The sequence below is a fragment of the Chiloscyllium plagiosum genome, chromosome 7 (genome assembly GCF_004010195.1).
Source record: "Chiloscyllium plagiosum isolate BGI_BamShark_2017 chromosome 7, ASM401019v2, whole genome shotgun sequence".
Lineage (NCBI taxonomy): Eukaryota > Metazoa > Chordata > Chondrichthyes > Orectolobiformes > Hemiscylliidae > Chiloscyllium > Chiloscyllium plagiosum.
Genome location: NC_057716.1, coordinates 97,392,981 through 97,408,521, shown reverse-complemented (window position 1 = coordinate 97,408,521; position 15,541 = coordinate 97,392,981). Strand labels below are relative to the sequence as shown.

Here is a 15,541-nt window from a genome sequence, read left to right as displayed (position 1 = left end):
AAAGATAGTGGGTAAAAATGCTACCGAGTGTCATATTATACTTGATTATCTTATTCATAAACTCATTCTTCAGGTAGCAATGAAGTTTAAACTAATCTACTGTGTCATAAAGCAGGCACTGTTTTGTGATTCCAATAATGATTTCTGATTCAACCAGCAATTCCCATGTTTATATTGAGGGTGTGTTGTCAAGTCCATGTACACCCCTTAGTGGTTGGGAAAAAAAGAACAGTTGATAACCAATTTTTATCTTGTCTTATTTCTATCCATGGGGTGTTTTTGCCCACTGAGTCTCATTTCCCTCTCTATCAGTATCATAATAGTTAGCACTGCCATTCTCTGTCACATCTTTTATGTTTTAGTGGTATCATAACTATCGTTACATGGAATCATAAAATCATAATGATATGTCACAGAAAGATTAGTCAGGAATAGTTCATCTACTGATTCCTCAAATCCTGTCCACCATCTACAAGACACAAGTCAGGAGTGTGATGGATTACTCCCCACCTGCCTGGATGGGTGCAGCCCCAACAACACTCAAGAAGCTTGACACCATCCAGGACAAAGCAGCCCACTTGGCACCACATCCACATGCACCTGCTCCCTCCATCATTATTGCACAGTATCAGCAGTTTATAGCGTCTAAAGACACAGAGGCTTCTTAAACAGCACCTTCCAAAGCCACGCCATGACTATCCAGGTAGACAAGAACAGCAGATATATCGGAACACCACGACCTTCAAGTTCCCATCCAAACCACTCATCATTTTGATGTGAAAATCCATCAGCAATACTTCAGTGTCACTGGGTCAAAATCCTGGAACTCCTTCAATAACAGCATTGTGGCTATTTCTACAACTCCAAATGGACTGTAGCAGTTCAAGAAGGCAGCTCACCCACTCTCTCAAAGGCCACCTGGGATGGGCAATAAATGCTGGCCCAGCCAGTGATGCCCACATCCCCGATAAGTAAATGACAGAAATGATTCAGCAATCATTTCTGTCTTACCTTTTTGATTTCCCTTTGATTTTATGGGATGTGGATATTGTAACAAGGTCAGCATTAATTGCCCATCCTGAATAACTTTTAAACTGAGTGGTTTACTAAATAATTTCTGAGTGCAGTTAAGAGTTAACCATGTTACTGTATATCTGGAGTCACTGACTGAGTAAGGATTGCCCGATTATCTCTGTAAAGAGTATTATTTAGCTTGATGGGTTTTTATGACATTCATTGATAGTTGTCATGGCCACCATACCTGACACCAACTTTACACTCTAGATATAGTAATTAAATTTAACTTTCACCAACTGCCATAATGAGATTTGAGCCCATATCCCCAGAGCATTAATCTTGACACCTGTTTCCACCAAAGTGAGCCAAACACTATCATTAATTGATACAAATTTTTGATGATTTTGCATCTCACTTTTTCCAACATTGCTTTCCAGGTCACCAAATTCATTGCATTAAAGATAAATCTTCTCATCTTATGTCTGGATCTTTTATAATTGACCGTCCTTATTTTTGGATTTTCTATCTATATTTTGAAATCTATTGCATGATCTACAGTTTTCCCTTGTATCTGAAGTGAGATCTGAAGTGAAATCCAGTTCTAGAATATGGCTCCATGGTTAGCACTGCTGCCTCGCAGCACCAGGGACCAGGGTTTGTTTCCAACCTCGGGTGACTGTCTGTGTGGGGTTTGTACATTCTCCCCATGTCTGCATAGGTTTCCTCCCACAGTTTAAAAGATGTGCAGGTTAGGTGGATTAGCCATGGGAAATGCAGGGATTGGGTGAGAGGTGAATCTGGGTAGGATGCTCTTCAGAGGGTCAGTATGAGCTGAATGGCCTGTGTCTATGATTTTAAGAACAGGAGTCTTTCAAAGTTTGTCAGTTTTCAGGGAGTTGTTGTGTAGTCCAAAATTTTGGTGCTTTTGCAATCAGATTTTCTATTCCCTGTATTTGTTAAGATCCTATTTATCCTCCTGGCATTGTAGGACTCTGTCATGTCATACTTTATTGCAAGGGGAATTGCATATAAAAATAGGGTTGTTAATAAAAGCTGAAAGAGCTGCGAATGCTGGAAATTAGAAACAGGAACAGAAACAGGAATGGCTGGAATATCTCAGCAGGACTCGCAGCATCTGTGGAGAGAAGCCAGTGACTTCTTCAATATGGGATGTTATTTGTTTCAGTTGTACAGGGAATTGGTGAGACCACATCTGGAGTATTGTGTAAGGTAGTGGTCACCTTACTTGCAGATGGATGTTAACAGCCCAGAGAAGGTTTACTAGACTAATAACCTGGAATGAGCAGATTACCTTATGAGGAAAGGCTCAACCTGTATCCTCTGAAGTTTAGAAGAGTCAGAGGTAACGTAACATCTGAGATCCTGAGGGGACTTGACTGGGTGGACATTGAAAGGATGTTTTCTCTTGTGGAATGGTTTAGAAGTAGGTGTTAAAGTTTAAAAATAAGGGGCCATGATTTTAAAACAGAGATAAAGAAAAGAAAATTCTCTCAGTGCTTTGTGAGTCTTGGAATTCCCTTCCTCAAAAGGCAGTGGATGCAGAATCTTTAAATAGTTTTAAGGTAGAGGTAGATAGATTCATGATGACCAAAGGGATGAAGAATGATGGGGGATACATGGGGATGTACAGTTGAAGTTAAGATCAGATCAGCCATGATCATATAGAATGGTGGGGCAGGCTTGAAGGGCCAAATAGCCTTTGCTCCTTGTTCATATGTTTGTATGACTGAGTCAGCCATTCAACTCTTTACGCGTGCTCTACCATTCTATTAGCTTATGGCTGATCTTGTGTTGTAGTCACTACTCCATTATCCAATCTAATTTCCAGAAGCCTTGACTCTATCCAATCTTTTTTTCTGTGAGGATCAGATTATGAAGTAGTTGTCACTGTCTGTCTAAAGTTTGGGTGAGCGTTTTCTGGGATTGCTAAGGAATGGGGTGCATGGGCACATGTCAGTATTCCCAGTTGATCCTGGGAACAGGACAGCATTCTCAGTGGGTTCCAGTGTTTCCTCAGCAGTATCTTTTGCCATTTTCAGAAAGTCTCAGTGAATGTCTCAGTATTTCAACAGAGTCTCTGGGGAGTGCCAATCTCTTCAATGAGTGACGTGTGGCCTAAGAAGTGTTAATATTTCCTGGGAGTGGTAGCGTTAGCAGCAAGCTTGCAGTATGTGTCGCTGTTTCCAATGGACAGATTCCAGGGATTATGGCATATTAAAGCAAACAACACTTCACGTGGAAAGTCACTATATTTTTCACTCATGGGACAAGTGGGACAATGGTAGTGTATGCCCAAGATTGGAGTAGGGACAGATGTATAGTTATCTTTTAAGTTGGAAGGAAGCAGATAATAAAGGCTTCCAGGGCTCAGCACCAAGAACGCTGTACATTATAATACACATATCATTGACTTGCTCTTGATACAATTTCAAATTTTATGGAGTGTCATGAAGCTTTCAAGTGTCCTTAGCAAAGAGGAAGACTCCAATGAGAAAGGCAGATGGTTGGAATAGGCACACCACTGCAGATAAAATCCAATACAGGAAATTGGGATTAAACAAAAATGACAATATACGCCATAACGTACAATTTTAAAGTGGTTGCATGAACAATGAGATCTGGAGGTACTTGTGCATGAGCCTTTGGAAGCAGTACGAGAGATTAAGAAATCAGTTAACAAAGCATCAAACCATGGCTTGAATAAGCAGAGGAATTAAGTATGAAAGCCAGAAAGTTGGACTGAGCCTAATACATTTGGCATATGCTGGGAATATTGTGGGTACTAAACCTCAGGAAGGAGACTAAGGTTCTGGAGAGGTTGCAGAAGAGATTTACTGAAATGGTTTCAAGGATGAGGGATTACAGTCATGTGAATAGACTGAAGAAGCTGTAATTATTCTTCGAGCAGAGAGGGTCAAGAAGAGATTTGTGTGAAATGTTTAAAATCATTGAAGTTTAATACAGAGTAAATAAAGATAAACTATTTCCAATGGCTGATGTGTTAATAGCCAGAAGGTACAGATTTAAGATGATTGGAAGATTAAGCAGAAGTGATGTGAGGAAAATATTTCTTGACATAATTAGTATTTGGATTTGAAATCAAAATACAATCAGAAAGGATTTGGAATGTGGGTTGTTTAGCTCATGTGCAGGGGGAGATGATGCCACAATGGTATTTGCATTGGATTGTTGATCCAGAGACACAAGCAAAGCTTTCGGGATCCAGGCTCAAATTGTGCCATGGCTGGTGGTGGAATTTGAAGTCATTAAAACAATCTGGACTTAAGAATCTGATGATGAATCCATTGTCAATGTTCTGGTTCACTATTATCCTTTCAGGAAGGAAGCTACCATACTTATCTGGTCTGGCCTGACCTACTTGTGACTCCAAACCCACAGCAATGTGGTTGACTTTTAACTGACTTCTAGGCAATTAGGGATGGTCAACTCATTCTGCCTTAGCCAGCGAAACCCTTATCCCATGAATGATTAAAAATAACAGTGCAATGCTAGAAGCATGGGTTCAGTTCTAACTACTGACTGTTAAGGGTTTTCCCTCTCAACCTTTGCACTGATCTGAGGTGTGCTGACCATCAAGTTAAATCACCACTGTTTTTTCTCTTTCTCCTGAGATAGCAGCCCTATGGTCTGATAAGGGGAACATTGTGACTTTTATCTGACCGTGTAGTAGAAATTCATTAAACGGAAGCTTTCAATGGACAAATTAAAGAAAGGGATATAGGAAATAGCCTAATGAAGACAGATAATTAAATTGCTCTTTGATAAAATTGCTGTTGTGATGGGCTGAATGGCCTATTTTTCTACGACCTTAGTGTATGCTTGGCGACATTTCTCACTTTTAGTAATTCCAGTCACATGGCCTTTCTTGTTTGGCTGTAGTTTAACCACATGGCAAAGGCCACAGACACAATCAAAGAGGTGTAAGTTGTGAATTTAAATTATGATCCCTTTTTCCTTATGAAGTGCAAGACAGCGAATCATTATTTGATTTCTCCATTTTCTTATTTTGTAACTCCCATTCCTTTCTAAGGTGAACCAAAGGGCATGGTGCCCCCAAACTCTAGTCTTTAAATTCCAGGTGCAATTTATTTTCCTCTAAGTTGTTTTGGCTCTTCATTGATTTACAGTGTTTGTGTTTTATTCACAATCAGCACATATCAGACTGAGACCCAAGACTGAAGATTCATTTTGCACTCTCAGAGTAGAACCGCTTTCTCCCCAGATGTCAAAACAGTGAGCTCTTTCCATCATCCTCCAAGCATCAGCTTATTAAATCTGACTTTAGCACAACTTTCGCCAAGTATTTTCTGATTCACCTCATTTCCTCTGGCCTTTTCTGTCACTCTCTGGAACATTGATGTGAAATGTGTAAACTGCAAACAACTAGGGGCAACAAACTAAAACTGGAAATAGTCTGAGACAGGAGACATGAGACATGCAGGTAAAGGACTTTTGGATAAGGCAGAGCTTGGATGATGGGGAGCAATGTCTTTTTTGTATTCAATTGTGGGGACATGGGTGTTGCTGGCTGGCCAGCAGTTAAAGCCGAACATGAGTTACCCTTCAGAAGGTGGTGGTGAATTGCCTTGTTGAAACGCGCAAGTCCTTTTTTTTGTATATGAGGAGTTAGGGGATGACTAGAGAAAGGTTTGATAAAGGTTCCGCTGGGTAGGCTGATGGAGAATGTGAAGTCACATGGGGACCAGGGTGTACTCACTCAATGGAGAGAGAACTGGCTGGGCAGCAGGAGACAGAGTAGTAGTGGAAGGGAATTTCTCAAAATGGCGAACTGTGACTGACGGCGTTACACCGGGATCCATTTTGGGACCACTGTCATTTGTGATATACTTAAATGACCTGGAGGAAGGTATAGGTGGTCTGATTAGCAAGTTTGAAGATGACACAAGGGTTGGTGGAGTAGCAAATAGTGAAGGGAACTGTCAGAGAATACAGCAGAATATAAATAGATTGGAGAGTCGGGCGGAGAAATGGCAGATGGAGTTCAATCAGGGCAAATGTGAGGTGATGCATTTTGGAAGATCCAATTCTTGAGCAAACTATATAGTAAATGAAAAAGTCCTGGGGAAAATTGATGTAGAGATCTGGGTGTTCAGGTCTATTGTACCCTGAAGGTGGCATTGCAGGTTGATAGAGTGGTCAAGAAGGCAAACAGCATGCTTTCCTTCATTGGACGGGGTATTGCATACAAGAGTTGGCAGGTCATGTTACAGTTGTATAGGATTTTGGTTCGGCTGCATTTGGAATACTGTGCACGGTTCTGGTTGCCACATTACCAAAAGAATGTGGATGCTTTGGAGAGGGTGCAGAGGTGGTTCACCAGGATGTTCCCTGATATAGAGGGGGCTAGCTATGAAGAGAGATTGTAGATTACAATTATTTTCATTAGAAAAATGGAAGTTCAGGGGGCACCAACAAAATCATGAGAGGTATAGACAGAGTGGATAGCAAGAAGCTTTTTCACAGAGTCGGGGGTAGTTGGGGGGAACATTAAAGGGAACTATGAGTGGAAAGGTCTTTACGCAGAGAATGGTGGTTGCCTGGAACGCGTTGCCAATGGAGGTGGTAGAGGTGAGCACGATAGCAACATTTAAGATGTATCTAGACAGATACACGAATGGGCAGGGAGCAGAGGGATATAAATCCTTGGAAAATAGGCGACACGTACAGATAGAGGATCTGGATCAGCACAGGCTTGGAATGCTGAAGGGCCTGTTCCTGTGCTGTAATTTCTTATTCTTTGTTCCACATGCTGTACTTTGACACACAATACACTTTGGGGGTAATTTCAGGATTTTGATCCATCAACAGTGAACGAACGGCAATATATTTCCAAGTCAGGACAGTGAGTGGCTTGGAGGGGAACTTGCAGGTGGTGGTGCTCCCATGTAGCTGCTACCCTTGTCCTCCTAGCTGTAAGTGGTTGTGGGTTTGGAAGGTGCTGTCTGAGGATCTTTGTTGAATTCCTGCAGTGTGGCATGTAGATAGTACACACTGCTACTACTGAGCGTCGGTGGTGGAAGGAATAGATGCTTGTGGATGTGGTGCCAAGCAAGTAGGCTGCTTTGCCCTGGATGGTGTCAAGCTTCTTGAGTGTAGTTGGAGCTGCACTCACCCCGGCAAGTGGGAGTATTCCATCACACTCTGACTTGTGCCTTGTAGATGATGGACAAGCTTTGGGGATTCAGGAGGTGAATTACTCATTGCAGTATTCCGAACCTCTAATCTGCTCTTGTAGCCACTGTGTTTATGTAGTGAATCTAGTTGAGTTTCTGGTCAATGGCAACTCCAAGGATGTTGAATGTGAGGGATTCAATGCTGGTAACGCTTTTGAATGTGAGGGACATTCGTTGTCTCTTCTTGGAGATGGTCATTGCCTGGTGTAAAGAATACTTCTGAACCACTTGATGTTCGACTGCCTTGGCTGTTCAAGCCTAGAGAAAAACTAGATGCCATATTCTAATCATTCGTGGCTTATCTGATATTCTTGTCTGTTAATCTTGGCAAACCAATTGCATTTCTGAGATTTACAAAGATAATCCACCATTCAAGGGTGTACTTTAGAAGCTCAGATGTAATGTTAAGTTTATGCAAGACTGAGTGAACAAGTTTGTATAATATCAGTTCGAAGCACCTATTTTGACCTCCATCCATCTTCCTGTGGCCATTGACTAAGATTCAACAAGATCAACGATGCTATCTGATTGGAACCTGATCTTGTCTTAAGGCTTCATATGTCTCAATCATCAAGACTCCCACCTCAATAATATTGCCTTCTGACCTTGCCTCAGCTCACCTCCAACTGAGAGCCACAATCTTGCTATTTCTTACTTCTCCAAGTCACTAATAAAGTCCAATCTTGCCTGTACTTCACATCTTCCACATTCTGTAACCATGAACTCACCAAAAACCAATGCACCTCTTCAGAATTATGATGGGATGTTCTTATTAAGTAAATAACTATAGAGTAATGGTTCAGTGGATATTTAATAACACCGCACTCTAAATTCAACCAGGTGGTTTTCTTTTCAAAAATGTGACAGAGCAACTAGGCAATTGGTTCTTGTCAAGCTTTGTTCCAACTTTGCTTGTTCCTGACAAGCTTTCCTCAAACTCAACTTGTTCTAACCAGCTTTCCATCCAACTAAACCAAGATAAAAACAAGAATCTCTCCAAGACAGTCACTTCACAACACTCACACAGCAGGGATCTGCAGCATAGCAAGTAGTTACCATTCGTCATGTTATTTACAGACAGCCTTGATAAATCAAACATTCCAATACCTACAGTGAAACTTCAATGCCCTAAGCCCATAAGATGTGGGAGCAGAAGTAAGCTATATAGCCCAATGAGTCTGCAACAGTGAGATCATGGCTAATTTGAAAATCCTCAACTCCATTTTCTTACCTTTCCTCCATAACTCATGATTCCCTTACTGATCTGTCTACCTGAGCCTTGAATATTCTTATCTATCCAGCATTAACAGCTCTTCATGGTAAAGAATTCCATCAATTCAGTATCTTCTGAGAGAAGAAATTCTTTTCATCCATGTCTTGGACAGATTATGCCCTCTGGTCTTCGACTATCCCAGAAGGGGAAATAACCTTTTTGTATCTATCTTGTCAAGTTCTCTAAGAATCATATCTGCTTCAGTAAAGTCATCACATTCATCTGAATACCAATCAATACATATCTGTTCTACTTAATCTCCTCATTAAGACAGTTCCTCCATAGAAAGGATTAGCCGAGTGAACCTTCCCTGGACTGCCTCCAACACCAATATAATTTTCCTTAGATAAGAGGCCAAACCTGTTTAATTGGTGCCTTGTATAAATTTAGTAAGACTTCTCTATATTTATACTCCATTCCCTTTGAAATAGAGGCTAACATTCTATTTATTATCCCTATTCCCTGCTGAACTTGGATGCTAGCTTTCTGCGATTTATGCACAAGAGCTCCCAAATTCCTCTGTGCTGTAGCTTTCTGCAATCTTTCCCCATTGAAAGGATGTGCAACTCCTCTATTCGTTTTGTCAACATGCATAAGATTATGTTTTCCCACATTATATTGCACCTGCCAAGTTTTTGACCACTTGCTTAACTTGTCTGCATCCCTCTGCAAAATTACTGTACACTGACCTTCCTAATGCTTTTTGTGAGATTCACATCAGATTGGAATTGGGACACTCAAGTTTCTCAAACAAGACTTGAACTCACAATCTTCTGATTCAGAAGTGAGAAAACTGTCAACAAACACATTGATTTGGACCCCATTTACCACCCTCTGAGAAAAAGAACAGGAAATGACACCACCACAGCAAATTACATCATCACAGGAAATGAATTCACCGATCCAAGGAAACCTGAATGCATAAATAGAAAGCGGGTCACTAACACAAGCCCTTCACCAGAGACTCACTGATGATGTTACCTAGTATGGTGACAAAACGTCTGAAACCGAACCTTCCAGCTCAGCGAGCAAACGTACATCCAGTGAGGAACCTATTTGTGAGCCAGAACTGAATCCCTAACCAACAGGCAACCAAAGAGATTTGCTTTATCGATCAGCTTTGCCTGCGTGTGAAACAAAGAAGTGTGGATGCTGGAGATCGGAAGCGGCAAAGGAAATTTCTGGAGAAACTGAACAGGTCTGGCAGCATCTGAGGGTATTGACGTAATTTCTCAAAGTGTAATTCCACTGTGGCTGAGCACTTAATGAAGACTGTAATGTTTGAACTTTCAGCTTTATTTCTTTATTTTCTTCTCAAAACTAAGAAGGTCTGCAATATGTAACTTTTAAGTTTATTTTGTATGTTTTTACGCTATACTATAATTACTGCAATATTTAACTTTCATTCTTGTTCCTAAAGTTCTGTACCTAGATACTTGTACGTAACATATTGCCTTGTGTGGCGACATTATAAATGTTTCATTGGACTCCTATACATTTTTTACATAAGGTCACATGACAATAAAATTAAAATCAAATCAAATCCAGAAATCCAAGTTGACATTTTAAGTCCAGTGACTCTTCATCAGTTCTGCTGATCAGTCACTGGACTCAAAACATCAACTCTGCTTTCTTCCCATAGATGCTGCCAGACCTAATGAGTTTCTCCAGCAATTTCTGTTTTTGTATGTAATGTTCTGTCGGTTCTGCAGTCTTCAGTTCTATTAGAATTTGCCATTCTGTGCAATCAGGAGAAGTGGTCAATGATGCATCAATGTCCCTTGCCCTTCAACGAGCTGATTTTCACCCAGTGTTGGCAAATAATCAAGTTCCCACAGTGTTGTATAGGCTTTGAGCTACCTTCTTAAAATTTGGAATAGCAATATTAATAGCAGGTTCTCGCTAAGAGTACAATCCTCACAGAATACATCCTTGGGGGAGCAAAGACTGCCAAATAACACAAACACAGATGTTAATGTTATGGGAAACAACAAATACACCAGAGAAAAGCAAAATCTCCAAAAGCAGCTGGGAATCTAGCACTGTGCAGGGCTGCAGAATATGTCTGTGAGTTTACCCATTTCTTATGAAATGAAAACATGCACCAGGACTTTAACTGTTCACACTCCAATTATCAGCACTCCTATATCCAAACTCTGGTACCTGTTACTCCATTATCAGCAAGCTAATTATTTCCACACTGCCAAATCATCCTTGTATTACCTGCACTCAAATGATCCGCGTTTCCATTATTTGTACTCCCAACATCAGCCCTTTCAGTATTTGCATTAACATTATCATCAGAGCTGCAAACAGCTGTCTCTAAATTCTCACTCCTATCATTTACATGTTCATTATTTGCATTATAATATCCTCGTTCTCACTATTTGCACTCACAATCCTTACTTCCATAGTATCACCTTTTATCATCATTTCTGCTCTTCTTTCAATTCTTTCTTGGGATGCAGCATCACTAACAAGGTCCTCATTTATTGCCTATCCATAAATGGCCCCGGTGTGAGCCATTTGCAAAGCCATCTCAAAGGCACCTAAGAGTCAATCATATTGTTGTGAGTCTGGAGTGACATATCGGCAAGACCAGGTGGGTTGGCAGATTTTCTTCCCTCAAGAACGTTAGTGAACGAGGTACATTTTTCCAGCAATTGATGGAAATGTCATTGTTGTCATTTCATAAACATTCCACATCTATTAATTACTGCTGTCCTATGTCTGTGCTACTGAATTACTAGTCCAGTGTTAATTATCACAAATCGCTTTCTCAAAATTGACATTGCTATTCTCAATCTTGACTGTATCCTCTTTATGAAAGCAAAATAATGCAGATGCTGGAAATCTGAAACAAACACAGGGAATATTGAAGAAACTCAGCAGGGAGAGTGGTGGACGTGATCTATATAGACTTCAGAAAGACATTCGACAAGGTTCCCCATGGGAGACTGATTAGCAAGGTTAGATCTCATAGAATACAGGGAGAACTAGCCATTTGGATACAGAACTGGCTAAAACGTAGAAGACAGAGGGTGGTGGTGGAGGGTTGCTTTTCAGACTGGAGGCCTGTGACCAGAGGAGTGTCACAAGGATTGGTGCTGGATCCACTACATTTCATCATTTATATAAATGATTTGGATGTGAACTCAGGAGGTATAGTTAGTAAATTTACAGATGACACCAAAATAAGAGGTGCAGTAGACAGAGAAGAATGTTTCCTTGGATTACAGCAGGATTTTGATCAAATGGGCCAATGGTAAAAACAATGACTGCAGATTCTGGAAACCAGATTCTGGATTAGTGGTGCTGGAAAAGCACAGCAGTTCAAGCAGCATCGATGGAGCAGTAAAATCGACGTTTCGGGCAAAAGCCCTTCATCAGGAATACAGGCAGAGTGCCTGAAAGGTGGAGAGATAAATCATTGATTTTACTGCTCCTCGGATGCTGCCTGAACTGCTGTGCTTTTCCAGCACCACTATTCCAGACAAATGGCCCAATGGGCTGAGGAGTGGCAGATGGAGTTTATTTAGATAAAAGCGAGGTGTTGCATTTTGGGACAACACATTAGGGCAGGACGTAAACACTTGATGGTAAGATCCTAAAGAGTGTTGCTGAACAAAGAGACCTTGGAATGCAGGTTCATCGCTCCTTGAAAGTAGAGCTGCAGGTAGATAGGATCATGAAGAAGGTGTCTGGTAGATTGCCTTTATTAGTGTCAGTGTATTGAATACAGGTATTGGGAGGTCATGTTGCTGTTGTAGAGGACACTGGTTAGGCCACTTTTGGAATATTGCATGCAATTCTGGTCTCCTTCCTATCGGAAGTATATTGTGATACTTGAAAGGGTTCAGAAAGTATTTACAAGGATTTTGCCAGGGTTGGAGGATTTGAGCTTTAGGGAGAGTTTGAATAGAATGTGGTTGTTTTCCCTGGAGTGTCGGAGGCTGAGGGGTGACCTTATAGAGGTTCATAAAGTTATGAGGGTCATGGATAGGGTAAATTGACAAAGTCAATTTACCCTGATAGTTCCAGCACTTACTTTACACAGAAACTAACTGGGAGGCTGGGTTTCCAGTAGCTCCCCTGAAATGCATTCCGCTTATTTCTGAGAGATGACAGCCCAGGTTTGCTTTCACAGAATCGGATGTTGCCAACTTTGATGGGAAGAGCTCCATGTTCTACAGGTTCAGCCAGAAGAGTGTGACCACGGTAAAGGACATGATCTCCCTCAAGTTCAAGACAATGCAAAGTGATGGAGTGGTCCTGCACGGAGAGGGACAACGGGGAGATTACATCACGCTGGAGCTGAAGAAAGGCAAACTCTCATTAGAGATCAGATTAGGTATGGATTGTGCTCATTTCTGTTTTAAAGTAAGGGGCAGCACAGTGGTTAGCACTGCTGCTTGACAGAGCGAGGAAGCCAGGTTCAAAGCTACCCTGGGGCAACTGTCTACGTGGAGTTTGCACGTGCTTCCTGTGTCTGTGTGGGTTTCCTGCAGGTGCTCTGGTTTCATCCCACAGTCCAAGGATGTGCAGGTTAGGTGGATTGGCAACGCTAAAATTGCCCATCGTGTCCAGGGATGCGAAGGCCAGATGGTTTAGTCATGGGAAATGCAGGGTTACAGAGATAGGGTGGGTCAGGGTGGGATGCCCTTCAGAAGGTCAGTGCGAACTTGAATGGCCTTGAATTCCACACTGTAGGGATTCTATGAATGATAATAAAACAGTTACTGTGCTAATTGAGTATTCACAGGAATAATTTCTTACTGCTGATAAACAGATAGAAAATATAAAGTATCATATTTTATACTAAATCTAATAGGTTTCAATGACTGAATAAGTCAAATTATGTTTTTATTTTCTTGAACTTTCCAACATTTGTGGCCTGCAATGTTTTATTTATTTGTAATCTATAGTGTACAGGCATAATATACAGGTTCACTATTTACTTTCCTCTTGCACTTGACTTGCTAAGATGTATCACCTCACACTTGTCCGGATTAAACTCCATCTGCCATTTCTCAACCCAACTTTCCAACTCTCAGTGCCAGGGACCCAATTCACAGTGCCGAGTTTGATTCCGCCCTTGGGCGACTGTCTGTGTGGAGTTTTCACGTTCTCCCCGTATCTGCGTGGGTTTCCTCCCACGGTCCAAAGATGTTCAACTTAGGTGGATTGGCCGTGCTAAATTACCCATAGTGTTCACAGGCATGTGGATTAGGTGTGTTAGCCATGGGAAATGCAGTGTTACAGGAATAAGGTAGAGGGATGGGATGCTGTTTGGAGGGTCGGTGTGGATTTGTTGTGCTGAATGGCCTGTTTCCACACTGCGGGGATTCTATAGTACAGTATGATCAAATGAGTTAATTCTATCATTTTGTATTCCAGGTGACGCAACACTTCAAACTATTGATGCCTATTCCTCTGTCGTACTGGGCAGTCTCCTTGATGACCAACATTGGCATTATGTTGCAATTGAACGTAATAAAAAGCAAGTGAATTTTACTGTGGATGCAGACACGCAACACTTCCAAACCAACGGGGAATTTGATGTCTTGGATATTGACTATGAGGTAAAGACAACTTTATTAAGGTCGAACATCATCACCCTTCAGAACTTTCCATATTCTTACTTCTGGTAACCTTGAAAGTTAGGACTGTGTTTTAAAAGCTGTTAAGGAAATGCACAGTATGGTTCAGATGCTCAACGTTTGAGAGGCTAAGAAAAATATGGGACTTTGTGGCTCTATCAAGTCTGCCGCTTCCTCATTAACCGAAGTACCTTCACTCTTCTTCATCAAAAAAAGAACTGCAGATGCTGAAAAGCAGAAACAGAAACAGAAATTGTCAGAAGAACTCAGCAGGTCTGGCAGTACCTATGGAGAGAAAGCAGAGTTAATATTTCTGATGGGGGCGGCACAGTGGCTCAGTGGTTAGCACTGCTGCCTCACAGCACCAGGTTCCGAGGTTCGATGATGAAGGGCTTTTGCCCGAAACGTCGATTTTACTGCTCCTCGGATGCTGCCTGAACTGCTCTGCTTTTCCAGCACCACTTTAATCTAGACTCCGAGGTTCGATTCCAGCCTCGGGTGAATATCCGTGTGGAGTTTGCACATTCTTTCCGTGTCTGCGTGGGTTTCCTCTGGCTGTTCCGGTTTCCTCCCACAGTCCAAAGATGTGCAAGTCAGGTGAATTGGCCATGCTAGATTACCCATAGTGTTAGGTGCATTAGTCAGAGAGAAATGGGTTTAGGTGGATTACTCTTTGGAGGGTCGGTGTGGACTTGGTGGGCTGAAGGGTCTGTTTCCACAATGCAGAGAATCTAATCCAATCTTCTCAAGAAGGGTCAGTGGACCCAAAACATTAACTTTAGTTGGCAGAAGAGTTGAGTTTTCTGGCAATTTCTGTCTTTGCTCCTTTTAATCAGATTGGTCAATGCTTGGACAGTATTACAGTTGCAGAAAGGATGTTTGGGGACTCGTCAACTGAGGTAGTATGAGCTGAGGTTAGAAACAGGAAAGGAGAGGTCACCCTGTTGGGAGTTTTCTATAGGCCTCCGAATAGTTCCAGAGGTGTAGAGGAAAGGATAGCAAAGATGATTCTCAATAGGAGTGAGGCAGACAGGGTAGTTGTCATGGGGGACTTCAACTTTCCAAATATTGACTGGGAACATGATAGTACGAGTACTATAGATGGGTCTGTTTTTGTCCAGTGTGTGCAGGAGGGCTTCCTGACACAGAATGTAGACAGGCCTACAAGGGGCGAAGTCACATTAGATTTGGTACTGGGTAACGAGCCCGGCCAGGTGTTAGAATTGGAAGTAGGTGAGCACTTTGGTGATAGCGATCACAATTCTGTTATGTTTACTTTAGTGATAGAAAGGGATAGGTGTATACCACTGGCCAAGAGTTACAGCTGGGGGAAAGGCAATTACAATGCGATTAAGCAAGATTTAGGAAGCATAGGATGGGGAAGGAAACTGCAGGGGATGGGCACATTAAAATGT

At 41.6% G+C, this 15,541-nt stretch overlaps 1 protein-coding gene across 1 annotated transcript in view; it reads left to right on the top strand.

The window, feature by feature from the left end:
* Window positions 1–15,541, top strand: part of LOC122551782 (contactin-associated protein-like 5) — a 1,086,426-nt gene that overhangs the window by 502,215 nt on the left and 568,670 nt on the right. The window contains exons 5-6 of the mRNA XM_043694246.1: window positions 12,674–12,877; window positions 13,924–14,108. Of these exons, the coding sequence (XP_043550181.1) occupies window positions 12,674–12,877; window positions 13,924–14,108 (389 nt within the window). The remainder of the gene's footprint in view (window positions 1–12,673; window positions 12,878–13,923; window positions 14,109–15,541) is intronic.